Source organism: Callithrix jacchus, chromosome 1 (assembly GCF_049354715.1).
Source record: "Callithrix jacchus isolate 240 chromosome 1, calJac240_pri, whole genome shotgun sequence".
Classification (NCBI taxonomy): domain Eukaryota; kingdom Metazoa; phylum Chordata; class Mammalia; order Primates; family Cebidae; genus Callithrix; species Callithrix jacchus.
In genome coordinates this window covers 109099736-109116898 of record NC_133502.1, presented here as the reverse complement: position 1 = coordinate 109116898, position 17163 = coordinate 109099736, and the positions used below count along the sequence as shown (strand labels likewise).

At 43.9% G+C, this 17163-nt stretch overlaps 2 protein-coding genes across 5 annotated transcripts in view; one reads left to right on the top strand and one right to left on the bottom strand.

Moving 5' to 3' along the window:
- VLDLR (very low density lipoprotein receptor) overlaps positions 1 to 1597 on the bottom strand; it is a 38681-nt gene extending 37084 nt beyond the window's left edge. For all 4 annotated transcript variants that reach the window (XM_002742895.6, XM_017973349.4, XM_017973353.4 and 1 more), the window contains exon 1: positions 941 to 1597. In XM_002742895.6, the coding sequence (XP_002742941.2) occupies positions 941 to 1022 (82 nt within the window). In that variant the 5' untranslated portion in view covers positions 1023 to 1597. The remainder of the gene's footprint in view (positions 1 to 940) is intronic.
- Positions 1021 to 17163, top strand: part of LOC103793026 (uncharacterized) — an 89036-nt gene continuing 72893 nt past the window's right edge. Inside the window, exons 1-2 of the mRNA XM_078345776.1 lie at positions 1021 to 1038; positions 1297 to 1951. Of these exons, the coding sequence (XP_078201902.1) occupies positions 1021 to 1038; positions 1297 to 1951 (673 nt within the window). The remainder of the gene's footprint in view (positions 1039 to 1296; positions 1952 to 17163) is intronic.

Sequence of the window (17163 nt, the reverse complement as noted above, 5' to 3'; positions counted from 1 at the left end):
GGTCACCACCGCCCTTCTCAACAAGACAGGGCCACACACTCGCTCTCGCGCTGCTCCTTTGATCTATTGTTTAGAATGAAGGCTAATTACAGTCACTAGCCTAGGACTCAATTCCTCTCGAGGAAACGTCACTGGGAAGGAGGAATCAGCAAACTAACCTGATTAAGTCTTCCTTCCACTCCCACTCCCCGTTCAGCTGCACGAGAGACCCGAGAGGTTTCCAAATGCCGCCCGAGGCGTGGAAAAGGGAGGGGAGAAGCACCCACAGGAGAGTCCCGCGTAAAGCCCCGCTCCTCCCCTACCCCGCACGCGGGAGAGGCGGCCCGCGCCGGGGGAGTCGCAGTCTGGGTGCGCACGCTGCGCACTGCCCGCGGCTCCGCGGAGCCTCCTGGCTGCCGCCCACCGAACGTGCGCCCGCTCACGGCCGCCGGAGGACTCTGAGCCCTGGCCGGCACCTGGCAGCCCGCGTCCCCGGAGACGCGCCCCTTAGCCCACCGCCCGCCCCCACACTCCCCGAGGTCCGAGGGGCGCACCCCCGGCTGTCGCGCACGTCTCGGCCCTCTGCCTCCTTGTAACACTCCGCCTGGCAGAAGAGGCAGAACCATTGTTCAATGCTCAGAAGCTCACATTCCTCAGCCCCTGTCAAGGGGGCGAGAAACGAGGCAAAGCAGTGGCTTTGGGGGCCGCGGTGTGAGGCATCGAAGACTAGTTCGGGAGAAACGTCAAGACACCCCAAACCCCACTGTCCCCCAAGCCCGGCTCCCTTTGGCCGCGGCGCTGACAGCTCAGAGGCGCCACCACGGTGGGGAGGGAAAGAAAAAGAGGAGAGCCGAGAGGCGCCTCCTAGGAGGCGGGTGGGCAAACGGAGACCTGCGCCTCGAGGTCCCCCGGTGCCTCGGCTGGGTCCCGGCCGCAGGCGGAGGGGCGCGTCCTCACTCACCGGTTCCGGTGGCGCAGCTCTCCCGGGGCCCCCAGCACAGCGCGAGCAGCAGCCAGAGCGCCCAGCGCGCGGACGTGCCCATGGTGCCCGCTTGGATGGTGCCGCCGCTGCCGCTCACTCCGCACAACAAGTTACCAGCCTTTCCGAAAGGAGGAAGAAGGTGGGGGCGGGGAGGAGGAAGGGGGAGAAGAAGGGGGAAGGAGTTGGGGGGGAAGGGAGCGGGGAAGAAGAGGGCACCCCCTCCCCTACAACTTGCACAATCTCCTCCCCGCCAGCCAACCCACCCACCCACCTCCCCGGGCTGCAGCAGCAGTGCAAGCCGAGCCTGCGGGCAGAAAATAATGCAGGCGCTGTAGAGGAGGGGAGGAAAGGGGAGGGTAGGGAAGGGAAAGGGGGTGGGGAGCCGAGAGCAGAGGAGAGGACAGAAGAGACAGGAGTCGGTAGCGGAGCACCCACACCGGCGGCCGCTGGAGCTCGGGGTGAGGAGCGGGGAGGGGGCAGGAGGGGGGAGTGGTCAGCGGGCGGGCGGGCGCGCGGCGGCTTCAGCTCTCCTTTCCTTCGACGCGCTCCTCTTACACGCGCCGGGAGTGTGCGAGTGTGAGCGTGCGTGCGTGAGTGGCCGTGGCCGTGGCCGCCGCCGCCGCCGCCGCCGCCACCCGGGCTGCTCTAGGGGCCCGGCTTCTCTGCGCGTCCGCCTGGGGCTCACGGGGGCCCGGGGCGGCCGCTGGTTGGCTCGCGCACCGCCCTCGCCTCCAATCCCCGGTGCCTGTCCTAATTTCCTGATCCAGGGAACCTGCCGCCGCCGCAGCTGTGCGCTCCCTACAGTCATTACAGTGCCCTCCCGGCAGCCGCCAACTGAACACGCAGCGGCAGCAGTTAGCGCTGATGCAACTCTCGCTGCTACTGCCACGGCTTCCCCACTAACCGGCCGTGCAGCTGGGGGGTACTTGCAGTTTCCAGGGGCAACAAGCATCTCTCTACCACCCTCTCCTGCGCCCCTGAGAGAGGCTGGTAGGTAGCATCTTCTTCGGGCCTCCTCTCCACTCAGAAAGTGATGAAGCGGAGCGGAGGGGCTTGAAACGTCTGGGCTGCTCAAATATGGGGTTCGGGATGCCTGTGTCAGTAGCACGCTGAGATGCCATTTTGCTAAAAACTAAATGTGTCTTTGAGAGAGAGCGTGTGTTTGAAAGAGAGAGTGCACGCCGTTGTGGCGGATCCTCTGCAATAGAACAAGACTAAAATAACCCAGCCTGGGATGAGGAGAAGGGAAATTGCTAGCGCAGCTTTGCATTCGCTCATCAACGATTATAGTTAATTGCTAATTGCACAAAATGATAGTTTGAGGGCCTGTAATTAAAAGCTTAACCTTTTCTAGTTTGGAAGAGAGGGGCCCCATAGGTTTATTCTTCTTGATGTACTTCGTAACATTCAATTACAAGACTTAAGGAAAGAATAAAGGAAGCAAAGGCAAGACTCCTAGAAAGGATTTATTCTTCTTTTATGCCTGACAGTCCCTGAGCCTGTAATTTGTTTTTTGTGTACTTCAGTTTTCTTGCACGCTTAGCCCCGGTTGAGGTGCATTGTCTGCTGTGGTCTGTTAACCGTTTAACCAGAGTGGGAGGGCACATCGAGCGATTCCACTTTCTGAAAGAAAAGGTTTTTAGGTATTTTAAAAAAGTTGTTTTTAATCTTGTTTCAAACTTGAAAGATTTCAATAATATATTCCGAGTCTATTCTGCTGGTGATCTGAAGAGTAGGAGGCACTGCCTCCCTGTCTTCTCCTTGCTCTGCTTCTCCTGGGAATTTGTCAAGAATAGCAGTCAGGGGAGACATTTATTAGGAACTCCATATCTAGGAGACACACAGGAGAGGAAAATTCCAAGTCAGGATATGTTTCTGTGGGACCAAAGATACCCAGATCATGACTGCTAAGCATGAAAGGGACTAACTCTAGGTAAGGATGGGATCTTGCACTATAGCTCATTTTGAATGCTATTTTGCCTACCCTGTGATTACATAGTTGTTAGAAACTGCAGCAGCCACGCAGCCTTCATGTGAAACAACTAAAATTTGTTTTTATGACATTTAGTAGTGAAGATGCATGCCAGTGTTATTCACCTAATGGGCATTGAGATGTAATGGGAAAACCTCAGTGCACGATGTCTTTCATATTCTCAGGGTTCTGATGGGAAGCTGTCACTTTACAGAAGAGGAAAGGAGTACAGGGGATGGGTAGAATCAATACCAAAAGGGGCAGTGTTAATAAACAGTCATGTGACTTCTTTTTAATATTTTACTCAAATATGAACACTACAAGCTAAACTTTGATATGGTATAAGACTTACCTTGAAAAACATGTGAGTATTTTATAATTTTCCAAGAGTTATAAGTAAACTTTCGGTGAACTTCGCTGCAGCTCTATGTTCAATTTTGTGGCTTTTTTGTTGACTCAAAAGAAAGCATATCTTTTGGCTCCATCTCTGATTGACTGTGTGACTTGGGAAAAATCACTGTGCCTCTTTGTGCCTGCCTCCTGACCTGTAAACTGAAAACAAAACCAACGTACTTAATATCAAATTGCTCAAGGACCAGCTCTCTGTAAGGTGTTTATTAGAAGAAAAAGGTTGTATGGAGAAATACATTTGATTATGATAGAAAGTAATAACTAAAGAGATAAACTGATGATAAGTGGAGATTGAAGTGGTTTAACTAACTGAGCTAATTGATCATAAGTGAAGATTGAAGTGGTTGAACTAACTGGGTTCAGAGTTGACACTGCCGGATTCCTAATGCCTTCAGGTAAATGCAAAGAGGATCCCCATTCACTCCTACAACCACCACATTCATTTATTTGTTGAAGCAACACATATTGAGCATATAGAAGTGCTTGTCTAGGAAGCTCAGCATCTGGTAGAGGAGGCAGGCAAGTGGGCAGTTGTAGCACCCTATGTACAGCACCCTGATTAAGAGATGCTTAAAGTGCTATACGATTGCAAGGAAGAAGCAACTATTCTGGCTGCAGGATAAGGGTATCAGAAAAGGCTTGACAGAGCGTTTGAGCTTTTTTTTATATATCATTTTCACCCAGTAATCTGAGTTCTCCCTACTTCTGGACGTATGGTAGGATTGAACATCCTGGCCCCCTTGGTTGGATGGGGTCGAAAGGCTAACTTTGGCTAATTATTTGTGAGCCTGCATTATAGGGTGCCATTTCTAGACTGGAGCATTTAATTGCTTATGTGAGACTCTCTTTTTGTCTGCATGGTGCCAGCAAATGTTTAAGAGGTGGCTGCATTAGTCCAGGTCTCTGAGTGATTAGATTCATTTAGAACTACCCACGTGAGTAGTTCCTGCTGTCTATGTGTCTTTTACAATGGTTCGAGGTTAGCAAACTAGGACTCATGGGCCAAGTCTAGTCAGACACCTGTTTTTGTATGGCCTACAAATAAGAACGATCTTTACATTTTAAAAGAGTTTTACAAAGAAGAGAAATGGTGTGCAATAGAGACTGTACCTTGCTCACAAAGCCTAAAATATTTACCACCTGGCCCTTTAGAAAAATTAAAAAAAAATTTGCCCACCCCTAACATAGACCAGGTGAGAGAGTTGTAAATCACTGTCATCTTCATCTACTGAGATTTTGTTACCTTGGCATTAGCTGGTGATAGCCTGACTGATACATCAGGGGAAGAAGGAAGGAAAACCATGATGAGCAGGGGGCACAAAGGAGCAGCATGTATTCAAGGCAATGGAAGGAATTCAGGGCAGTTCAAGGGTGGGGTTCAAGTGGACTAACGATGTGAGGTAAGGTTGAAGAAGAAAGGCAAAGACTAGATTAGCTGGAGTCTAGAGTGTCATGCTAAGACTTTGAATTTTATCCTATAAGCCATGGTAAGGACTAGTGACAGATTTTGATCAGAATCCTGACATCAAGTTTCTTTTACTCTGACAATGGTATGAAAAGCAACACGTTTAGGGTGTGGGATAGGGTCAGACTAGAGGAAGAAACATTAGTTAGAGGCCCCAATAGTGAGGGAGTGCATTAAAGAAAGGAGAGGAGGCTGGGTGCAGTGGCTTATGCCTATAATACAACGCTTTGAGAGGCCGAGGCAGGAAGATCACTTGAGCTCAGGAGTTCAAGACCAGCATGGGCAACACAGCAAACCTCACAAAAAAATACAAAAAACTAGCTGGATGTGGTGGCGCACACCTGTAAGTCTCAGCTATTGGGGGTGGAGGGGAGCCTGAGGCAGGAGAATTGCTTGAGCCTTGGAGGGTGAGGCAGCAGTGAGCTGTGATCATGCCATTGCACTGCTGCCTGGTTGACACAGGGGATCCTGTCTTGAAAAAAATAAAAATAGAAAACAAAAGGAAGAAACTGCGGTTTGATTAGTCAGAAGCTTTCAAATAATTCCTCCATGAGATTTTTCACCTGGGTTTTTGGGCTTTATCTCTTTGAAGTATTTTCCAAACATGTATAATCCATGTGAATCACTGGTAATGTCTGTTAAACTACAGATTCTCAGGCCCCTCCCTTGATGAGGGATTCAGTTGGTCTAGGGTAAAGCCCAGGAATCTGTATATGTAACCCTATTCCAGTTGATTATTAGGATTAGTCATGATTAAGGAACTGTTTTAGAGAATGCTTTCTTCAATACAGTTTTAATTGCTAAGTAGGTTTACTTCTGTCATATTTGTATACATTAATTTGTCAAATTTTTCCTAAGGGAGTAGGTTAGGACCCATAGAAAACGCTAAGGTTGATGCTTGTCATTTTTCTTCAAGGTCCTTAGACTAATAATACTGGCATCAATAATAATCTTCAAACCAATTTGCTAGTTTGTAGTACTCATCACTGTGATTTCTACCCCATAGCCTCAGCATAGAAAGTAGGAAGTGAAATGAGCTATGCTTTCTGGAGCCATCCCTTTCTGAAATGTTTCGATGGTAACTTCTCAGGCCTCCATTCCATCACTTTCTAATTGTGTGCCAGCCCAGGGAAATGAGTGGGATTCACTCCTGCTAAGCTCTATGAATAGGACCTGATGGTCAAAATCAGTGGGTCACACATTTTAGCTTCCATTAGAATCACTTGGAAAACTTGTTATACCATAGATTGCTGGGCCCCACCTCAAGAGTTTCTGAATCAGTAGGCCCAAGAATTTGCATTTTCAGGAAGTTCCCAGATGGTGTTAAAGCCACTGGTCCGGGAGCGTACCCTGAGAACCACTGTTCCAAACACGTTGACATTACTTTCCCCCTCAGCCACTGTGATTGGTTTTAGGGCCTCAGCCAGTCACCTATGGCCTTCCTCTGTTTGCATTGATTGTATGCTTCAGCCCGAAGCACATTACAGAAGCTGACTCAGTTATGATGAAGCTCAGGGCTTTTGCTTGGTTAGAAAGGAACTATCTTCTAAGTAATGAGATGTGTGGACTCAAGGCCAGAACTGCTACTGCTATTTTGCCACCCTGAAGGAAGTTAGTTAAAAGACAAAACTGACTCATGGAGAAGAGGAAATTGAAATAAATGGCGCTCAAATCTGTAAGCCTAAGCCCAGGCCAGCTTGTTTCAAAAGCTGCCATTTTTTGCCTGAGCCAAAAAATTCCCTTTGTTGCTGAAGTCAGTTTAGATTGAATTTTCCCTTAGTTGCTACCTAACTGACAGAGGTGCCCTCTTGAGGGATGGAATGCACTTGCTGGAAAGCAATAGGCAAAACTCTGTCTCCCAGTGGAAACTGCATGGTGAATCCCTACTGGAGAGCATTCAGAAAAGGAACACAGGTAGTAGTAGTAGGAACTGTTTTTGAACAACTGCATTCTTGTGTAACCTGGCCAAATCAACTCCCCATTCCAAATCAGGGCTTAATGTGGACTTAGTATAAATGAATCCTGATTGAGGGTACAATCTAGTAAGAACAAGGTTTTGAAATTCCAAGGCTAAGGACAATTTTACAGAATGCTTTTGTTTGTTTGTTTGTTTGATACGGAGTCTCGCTCTGTCACCCAGGCTGGAGTACAATGGCATGATCTCGGCTCACTGCAATCTCCATCTCCCCACTTCAAGCGATTCTTCTGCCTCAGCCTCTTGGGTAGTTGGGATTACAGAGGCATGCTACCATACCCAGCTAATTGTTTTGTATTTTTGTAGAGATGGGGTTTCGCTGTGTTGGCCGTGAACTCCTTAAACTCTTGACCTCATGATCCGCCTGCCTCGGCCTCCCAAAGTGCTGGGATTACAGGCCTGAGTCCCTGTGCCTGGCCTAAAAACTACTTCTGAACAATTTCAGAAAGTAAAAATGAGGCCAAATGTGGTAAAAATAGTTTCTGGTTGGAACGAAACTCCAAATGGGTTGAATATGAGGCTAGACAAATGGTTATCAACTGGGAGCAATTTTAGCACCCAATAAATGTTTGTCAATGTCTTGAGACACTTTTCACTGTCCTGCCTGGGGGAGATGTACTATTGGCATCTCCTGGGTAGAGGCCAGGGATGTTGCTGAACATCCCGCAGTCCACAGAATAGGGCCCCACAGTGAGTTATTCAGTCTAAACTGTCATGGTGCCACAGTTGAGACATTCTGAGCTAGGCTTAGGAGAAGTCAGATGGCTCTGTTTATGCGCAGTTTTCGTCTAGGTTGGGTGGAAGGACATCACTTAGGACTTGGGTGGCCTAATAGAAAGATGTTCTGTTTCACGACAGAACAAGGACAAACTGGGTTTTGTCCAGTCAATGACAGATGTGAATGTGGTGTCAGAGGAGGTAATGGGTAGATTTACAGACCTGGGAGATGTAAAGTAAATCACATGTAGTTTACATTTTAAGGTGAAATTGGTAAATCTAGGACACATTCTAGGCTGCATTGTGGACTCACCAGGGTTCTTTGTTTTGTAGGGTTGAGTTTTTTTTCCTTTGGTTTTCAATGCGGGGATGAAATACTAGACCATTTATTTTTGAAAGCTCTGATAGTTCTTATGACTCACCCAAAATTTGATTGTTCTCATTTGTCATAAATGTAATTTATAGGGGGTTTTAGAATATAGTGCTTTAGCATTTAAAACGCTCTTACAATGGGGGTTTCTGTGGAATTAGAGGCATTGTGGCCTCTACTGAACTAGATAACCATAGATTGCTTATTAGGGCATAAATATTTTAACCTGCAAGTTAAAGTAATGCAGCAAGTTCTTTAGGTATTACCATTTTGCTGTGATATTTCATTTTTGAACTTTTAATAATTTTGTGGAAGTAGTTTATTCATTTAATGTTTTCTTAGTTGGTTATGTAAAGAGGTTTAAATTAATTTTATACTGCTGCTCACATTCCTGGCAGGGTCGAGTTTCTGAATGAATATGCTTCCTTCCAGCCTGGCTCTTTGAAAGGGTTATGTTCTAGCATCTCTATATCATTTGAGAAACACATTTATGGGGAGTTCTAATGTTAATAATGACTACATCTGGAGAGTGGAGGAGAGACCCAGTTTTTGAGCCTGGCTTTAGTGTTATATGGTAGATGTAAAGACTGCAGGTAACTTGGAATTGTTGGAGGATAGATCTGAGAGGAGATACTGGAGAGAGAAGCAAGAACAATGAAGGAAGGCATTTGTATATTGTTTGTATTTTTATCCCCAGAGCATTTAGTAAGCCATGGAAAGTTTTTAATCAAGAGACGGTTTGTTTGGATATGAGTATTTTAAAATATGACTATCTGAAAAGGTGATTGTGTCTGTATAGGATCTAGAGGGCACTCGTGGTACTAGAAAGCCTTTGTGTGTTGAATGAATGCAGAGAGGCAGTATTGGTTAATGGTTAATAGAGTGGGTGCTGGAGTGAGTCTTCCTCAGTTCAAAGCCTGGCTCTGACCCTCTGAAATCTTAAGTAAATTATTTAGCCTCTCTTTATGCCTCAAGTTTTTCACCTGAAAAATAGGGGTAGGAAGAGCACCCACTTCTTATGAGGGTTGGATGCCTTTATAATAAAACATTTAGAATAGTGTCTGGCATATAATAAATGAGCATCTTCAGTGTGCAGGAGAGGCAATTACAGGTATAGGCCCAGGATTTGAACAATGTAAGGCTGTGGTCCTTAACCCTGACTGTACATTAAAGTCTCCTGGAGAGCTTTTAAGAATATCAACACAGGAACAGCTCTACTCTAGGCCAATTGAATAACATGTCTGGCAGTGGGGCCTGGGCATGAGCATTTTTATCTCTTCAGGTGAGTCTAATGTGCATTCCAGTTGTAACTCACTCAGTGTCAAGCCTGCAGCTGTGGCCACTGGGGTATGGAAGGAAAGCTGTGTTATAGGTTTTGAATGAGAACACACCCTTAGAGAGGCAGGAATGTTGTGGTGTCTGTGGCGGGAGAAACAAATGCAAATTCTTGCTAGGGTTCCAGAACAGCCTCCAGTCCTCGCTTTGTGCATCCTGCTCCTGGCCCAGCATCTCACATCCAGCTAGATTTGTCAGCTGTAAAGGAGCCAAGGACGGTGGGAGGTCGGAAGCTGGGCACAGCTAGACTGTTTGGAACCCAGCTGGCGTCCACCTATCAGGTGATGGATTACAGATCACCGATCTCATGCCTTTACAAATCAATCTACCAACAAGGACTTGTCCAGCACCTTCTGTAGGACCCACAGTATGCCAGGTGACTGGAGGGTAGCAACCCGTTAGCAATGTGGCTGCTGGGGGGGGGGGGAGTTGTTATTGTTTTGTTTGCTTTTTCTGCAGGAGCCAAACCTCAGGCTTGTTAAGTGGTAATTGACAGTCCTTTTTTCTAAGGAAGTTTTTCTTGGATTTGCTGCCGGTAGACCAGTGTTATCTCTTAGAGCACTATAGCATTCAATTATCGAGTGCCCACTCAGTTATGAGGCATGACAGAGTTTGCCATCTAAAAGAGGAAAGACCACTTAATGATTCCTAGAGTCAAAAGTCTGGAATAAATGGATAGACAGATCAAAGAGTTAAGGGGATTCTATTGTAATTGGAGAAGCACTTTTAACAGGAGCTGGGTCTTCCACTGAGATCTTAAAGGAGCCCTTGAATGAGTTGTATGAGAGAGAAAGTATGTTTTAGAACATAAAGAGTGATTTGACTGGGTGCAGTGGCTCATGCTACTTTCCTGCTATGAGAAGTAAATATTGTAATCCCAGCACTTTGGGAGACCAAGATGAGTGGATCACCTGAGGTCAGGAATTTGAGACCAGCCTGACCAACATGGCGAAATCCTGTCTCTACTAAAAATACAAAAATTAGCCAGGTGTGATGGTGTGCGCCTATAGTCCCAACTACTTGGGAGGCTGAAGAAGAGAATGGCTTGAACCCGGGAGGCGGAGGTTTCCATGTGCTGAGATCATGCTATTGCACTCCAGCCTGGGAGACAGAGTGAGACTCTGTCTCAAAAAAAAAAATAAAATAAAATAAAAAAATATATGATTTTCAGCTGTTCTTGTGATAGGATAACAGGAAGTAGGCTATGGTTTTTTTTGTTAAACCACCACGGTGGGAACAGATTTAAGACCTGGTAGTAATTGAAATTCTATTTTTCTGTCTCCCGCCACCCCCAGGAGACATTGAACTCTCTCAGAAGTCATGTTTATCACAGCAGTTTTCAGGGTCTCAGTGTTTTTCTGAATGGACAATGTTTGCATGTGAGGGAAATGAGAAGTTTCACCCTTTTGGAGACGTTTCCTTGTATAGTTGACCAAATTGTTGCTGACCAAATTGAAAGACAATTGATGGTTAATGACCCAAATCAGCCCTCCTTCCTAATTTGACTTGGATTTGCTTTGGGAGGAAGATAATGAAAGGTCATTTGGAAACACCAGTCAGAGAGGTCTCATTGTAGAGAGAGATGGAGCGGGGGAATGTTGGGATTGGGAGGGGAAACTTGGGGAATGAGATATACCTGAGACTGCTCTTGACTCTAATATTTGTTTTTTGGATTCTTAGCCATAATTCCACAATTGTTACTGAGCACACAATATGAACAGTGTCCTTCTTTGCTTGCTACTTTCCTGCTATGAGAAGTAAATATTGTAAAGGCAAAACTTATGGCTTAAATATTTGAAGGGCTTACTATATTTGTGGAATTGAATTGGAATGTGGGAAGACATCTTTTAATCAGCTTTCTCAGTGAACTCTAGGCACCTTTCCGGGAGTAAGTGACTACAAGAAGGATGATCATTGTTTAGTTTTCCCTGTTTATATTTCTTCTTCCCTTCCTTCCTCTCATTTGCCAGGGACTGCAAGAAAGGACAAAGAAGAGTTAGAGAGAGACTTGGCTGGCATAAATACTGCTCAAAACAAAATGACAGATGCTGGCAAGGATATGAAGAAAAAGGAACTCTTACGGTGTTGGTGGGAATGTAAATTAGTACAGCCACTATGGAAAACAGTATGGAGTTTCTCAATAAACTAAAAACAGAAGTACCGTACTATCCAGCAATTTCGTTAATTTATCCAAAAGAAATGAAGTCAGTATACCAAAGGGATACCTGCACTTGCACACTTACTGCAGCGCTATTCACATTAGCAAAGATATGCAATTGACCTAAGTGCCCATCAATGGATGAATGGCCAAAGAAAATGTGGTATAGCTACACAATGGAATCCTATTCAGCTATAAAAGAGAGTAAGTTTATGTCATTTGCAGCAACATGGATGGAACTGGAGGTCATTATCCTGAGTGAAATAAGCCAGGAACAGAAAGACAAATATCTCATGTTCTCACTCTCATGTGGGAGCTACAAAAGTTGGTCTCACGGAGACAGAGAGTAGAATGACAAATAGCTGAGGCTAGGAAGGGTGTGGCGTGGTGAGGGGGGTGATAATGAAGAGAGAGTAACGGACATAGATATACAGCTAGATACAAGGAATAAGCTCTAATGTTTGATAGTAAAGCGACCACAGTTAACAAGAATGTATTACGTATTTCAAAATAGCTAAAACAGATAGCTTGAAATGTTCCCAACATGTAGTAGTAATAAATATTTGAGGTGATGAATACCCCAAATACCTTGACTGAACCATTACATAGTCTATACACATAACAAAATATCACATGCACCCTATTAATATGTCAAGTATTCATACAAGTAAAAATATTTTTTTAAGAAGACTCCTCAAAACAAGCAACAAAAGATACATGAAGGTCATGGGAGATCTTGTCTTTCCTTTGCTGTGATTTCATCACAGGCCTTGCTTGGCTAGAGGGACAGCTTTCTAAATGTGAAACAAAAAAAAGATCGCTATGTCTTACACAGTGTGAGAAGAATGTTTTGAGTTTGTGTGTTGCCTTTCTTCTGAGTAGGTTCAAAGTACTTTGCAAATATGACATCAGCATTCCCTGGGAGGAGGCTGCAGATGAATTCTGAGGAGAATAATCCCTTTTCAGCAGTTTGGAGGAGCTCAGGCACAGATCAGCTTCCTGACTGAGTTTATGCAAAGTGTCCCCTGACTATTCTAAGCCTCACATACAGAAAGATGGCATTGATATTTAATGTAACTAGATGAGTCTAAGTGAGATCTCTTGATGAACTCCATGTCTTATACTTTAAGCAGGCATAGTATAAATTTTTATAGTTCATTTTTCTTCTTGACAATGGCATTTTTAGGACTGGCCTTCATCTAACATCAGTTTGTGGAGCAAGGCAAAAATAAAATGAGAGCAAAATGAGATACCAAGTCGTATGTGTGTTAGCATGACTTAGCACCAAACTGGATCACCACAGGTAAAACTTGGAGTCTTAGAGGACCCCCTTAAGAGGGAAATAAAACATCCTTTTTCCCTCTGCTGTTTTGATTAAGATCTTGTAGCAAAGTATGGCAGTTAGAAATTCTGTTAGTAACTAGAAGGAAAAATAAAGCAATAGTTATAATTTGCATCAGTTATAACTTCTTTTTCTATGTTTTATTTTTCCAAATAAATTTAAGTCATATCATTAAGCTGCATGTATTTTCTTTTTTTAATTCCGGCCCCACCTCCCCTAATCTCCATCCTGTCTTCTGTTTGGTTCACTTAAGAAATCTTGGGAGGCTCTGCCCATGGAAGAAAATTTATAGAATATGAAGAGAAATGGAGCTGTGCCTTGTAGATCTAATATCATTTCCTCTAATCAAGTTCACTTCAGGAGACAATTCATTAGAGAAATTACCGGAAATATTGCAAGAAGGATTATTTGGAAATTGAAGGTGAAAACGGGAGCTATTCAGCAGGTCAAATTCTTTTCCCATTTCCTTTGTCTCTGATTTGAACTGGCTTCAGTTTGTACTAAGAAGTCTAATATACGTCAGATAGAATAGCTCTTCTATTAGAATCTTTTTTTCTTTATTTTTAAAATATATTATTATTTTAATTGAAAAATAATTGAATATATTTGTGGAGTACAATGTGATTTTTTGCTATATTTATACAATGTGTGACATGATTAACTTAACCTAATTAACATATCTATCACCTCACTTACCTATTATGTTTTATGGTGAGACATTTGAAATTCACCCTCCTAGTTATTTTGAAATATACAGTACACGATTATTGACTGTAGTCTCTCTGTTGTGCAATAGATCTCAAAATCTGTTCCTTCTGTCTGATACTTTCTTTCTTCCCTTTGATCAACAACTTTGATTCCCACCCTCCCCACCTCCCCCAGCCTCTGGTCATCACCAGAATCTTTATTTTCTTAATCATCAAAGTATCTCTGGTAGGAGACGTTACTGGCCATTTAAATCTTGCTAAGTTATAGATACTTGTCCTGTATCTAGACTTGGCAGTGTACATATTTGGTTTTACAACCAAAGTAGCAAGTTGACTGTGCTTTTTATGTGGATATCTGGATTTGGGGGATGGAGGATCTTTGTATTTTTCTCCCCAGATACTCACTGGTTAATTAAAAAAAAATCTTCTTGGGAGTTTAGTGGGAGTTCTTGGTTTATATGGAGTTCTTAAATAAGAGACTGTGATGTTTTGTGACGTCTACTTATAATTTCACTCCCAAATTCATTTTCTCAGCTTGTTGTTGTTGTTATACGCATTATCTTTGCTGATAAATTTTCAGTGTCTTTCCTTCCAGAGCCTAAATCAATTCCTTGGTGTGGGCACCTGGAAACTCCTGCCCCCACAAAGACTCCCCTTTCTCCCCCAAAATGATGTTCTCTTTTCTCACCCAGAAATACCTGCTACCATCCTGTGTTTCCTTTGGTCTTGATCTCTACAATCATGTGGGAGTAGATCTGTGGAATTTTTGTCATTATATATATGTCGTCATGTTCAGTAAGGTTGGCGATCACAGAAGCATTACTCTTTTTGCCATGTAATTTTGCCTTCCTTTGTTATTTTTAACATTTTCTTCAAGTGCATTGACGTTTGTAATGTTTGGGACCATAACCATGGAGCCCACAGTTGGAGCCCCAGCATGCACACGCTTAAAGCACCCCTTAAGTGACTAACAAGGGTGATCTGTATCCAGACTATACTTATCATGTTTCTGTAACCACTGAAATTCTGCTGCAATCAGAGCTCAGACCGAAAATGTTTAAAGCCTTGATGAAGTTGTGTCCTTTGGAGTACATAGCATGAAGCTCTCAGAGACAGGACACTTTGTACTGTAATCCTCTTGTAACATGGCAGCACAGAGTCTTGGACCAGATACAAGAGACACTTATCTTGTACTAAAGTTGTTTCATGGAAAGAAGTTAACAGTAAGGGTCCACTGTGTGTAATTTTAACCACCAAATGTAAATCTATGGTATTTGTTCATTGTCATAGACAATGTAGATCAAGAACCAGTCATAACATATAACCTCTGATGAGCAGGCCTTGTGGAGGCGGGGGTACCCATGTGTGTCCTATGTTCAGCCTGAAGATGCTCCCGTTGGTTGTAGTGAGCACCAGTTTTCCAGGTCCCAGAAGCCTATAGCCACTCTCCTATACAGAGCTGCATGTAGTTCTCGGGTCTGGGTGAGCTATTGGAGATGCTCAGGAGAGCACTGGCTTGCTCTCCAGCGTTCAGAGGTGCCAGGGAGGAGACTGGGGGATGCCCAGTTTTTGATAAGGGAAAGGAAGAGTGGCCCTTGTCAAAGCAACATGGTATTTCAGAACATGAAGAGACCTTAGCTTCCTCATTATGATCAGGAAAACATACTAAAAAGTAGCACTCTTTAAACTTCTGGCTTTTCCTCAGGTTCTGTAGGACCTTGAGTTCAGGAATGCAGGGGCTAATAAGCTGGATATGTTTGAGAATTTCAGTACGAAGTCTGCAGGCCCCAGATAAGATGTAAAGCTGTGTGGGCATGTCCCATTAATAAGCAGCTGAGCAAGTAACAGCTGGGAGTTTGGGTATAAGTATGCATGAGTTGTGTGTTAGAAGGGTTTTTGGCCCATATTCAGCATAAAGTGCCATCTAAATGGTAAGTAATATTTTCTCTGGTTGTCTAGAGGATGACTCTAGTTACCTTGCTTAAGAAAGAAAGAAAACATTTCCTTTTTTTTTTTTTTGAGACCGAGTTTCACTCTTGTTACCCAGGCTGGAGTGCAATGGCGCAATCTTGGCTCACCGCAACCTCCGCCTCCTGGGTTCAGGCAATTCTCCTGCCTCAGCCTCCTGAGTATCTGAGATTACAGGCACGCACCACCATGCCCAGATAATTTTTTGTATTTTTAGTAGAGATGGGGTTTCACCATGTTGACCAGGATGGTCTCCATCTCCTGCCCTCCGTGATCCACCGCCTCAGCCTCCCAAAGTGCTGGGATTACAGGTGTGAGCCACCACGCCCGGTCAAGAAAAAACTTTCAAAGCAATGCTGTAGAAGGAACTTGTTTGACACTAAGATGGCTTTGTAAAATTTTTCATCACCTTAATATGGTGTGACCCTGGCATTTGGATTCACAAGCTAGGGTTTTTGTCTAGGCTCTGCTATTCATGAGCTCTATGTCCTTGCCAAAGTCCCTTAACTCCTTCTGAGCCTTACTTTCTTCAGTTGGGAAAAGGAAATAATTCTTGCTCAGCCTCTGGCCTTTTATAGCATTTCATCTGGATCCAAAGAGAGAGTGAATGTCTAAAGTGACTATCAGTAGTATTGGTGGAGAGTACAGTGAGGTTTTCACTGGGACAGTGTATAGATATTTTAAATTGTAGGAAAGAAAGCAGGATAGAGGTAAGTAAACTTGCATAGGGACTTAAATGGCCCTCATGGGAGGAAAGGGACCAAAATCTTTCCACCTCCTCTCCTTGTAATTTCAGGTTACAGAAAACTTTGGGCTGGGTGATCCAACACAATAGGACAATAAAAAGGTCCCTGTATTAAAGTGCCTATGGGGACATACACAGTTGTGCTGGATGTTAGCAATGGCATTGGATCCTGCCTTGTTCCAAAAAGTGAAGGATTCTGCTTTGAGCAAATGGCTTGGGCATGTGAATCTAAAAAGATGGCAGCTGGTAGCCCAAATCACTTTTGGCATAGAGCACCCTGAGCTGAGATAACACTGAGCAAAGAAGCTCCTTTTTTTAACCTGAAGATCCACATTACCTAGACAGGGGATTGTACGCTGTTAGGCAGGAGAGTAGAGTGATTCCCAATACTATCAGTTGCCCCTTCAGCTAAGATATATCTTGAAGTACCCTTTCCCTGTCCTGAAATGAAAATCATAGATAAGATATTTGTACATATTTAATCTACCAAAAATAATCAAAATAATGTTCTTAGTATAATATAAAGGAAACATGAAGGAAAACAATTTATAAAATAGCAACATGGCCAAACCACACCAGAAGACAACATCCAGTGGTCAGATATTGCACAGGTAGGATCTTCATGAATGTGGCCACCCATAGGCCAGCATATCCATATGATACTGGTATAGTAGAATAGAATGGACACTGTCATATCACAAGTAGTGTGGCTGTTAGTGATATGGATTTTCTGAAATGGTGAGCCAGAGTTGGTGATGTTCCAACTTAAATACATAACAATTTTCCCTTTTCTAGACATACTGGCTGCATTCCTGGAAAAATCAGTTATAGCAAAATTATAACAAAGTAATTTTTGCTTATATATAAGACAAAATCAAAACTTTGCTCAGATAATTATAAATAAGGAGGAAATTCTTGATGCCTGTTGGAACATCGCTGGATATGTGAGGCATATAGACCTTTTTTTACCACAGTCCTGCTATTTTGCTCAGGCTGGAGTGCAGTGGAATGATCATAACTTACTGAAGCCTTAACTT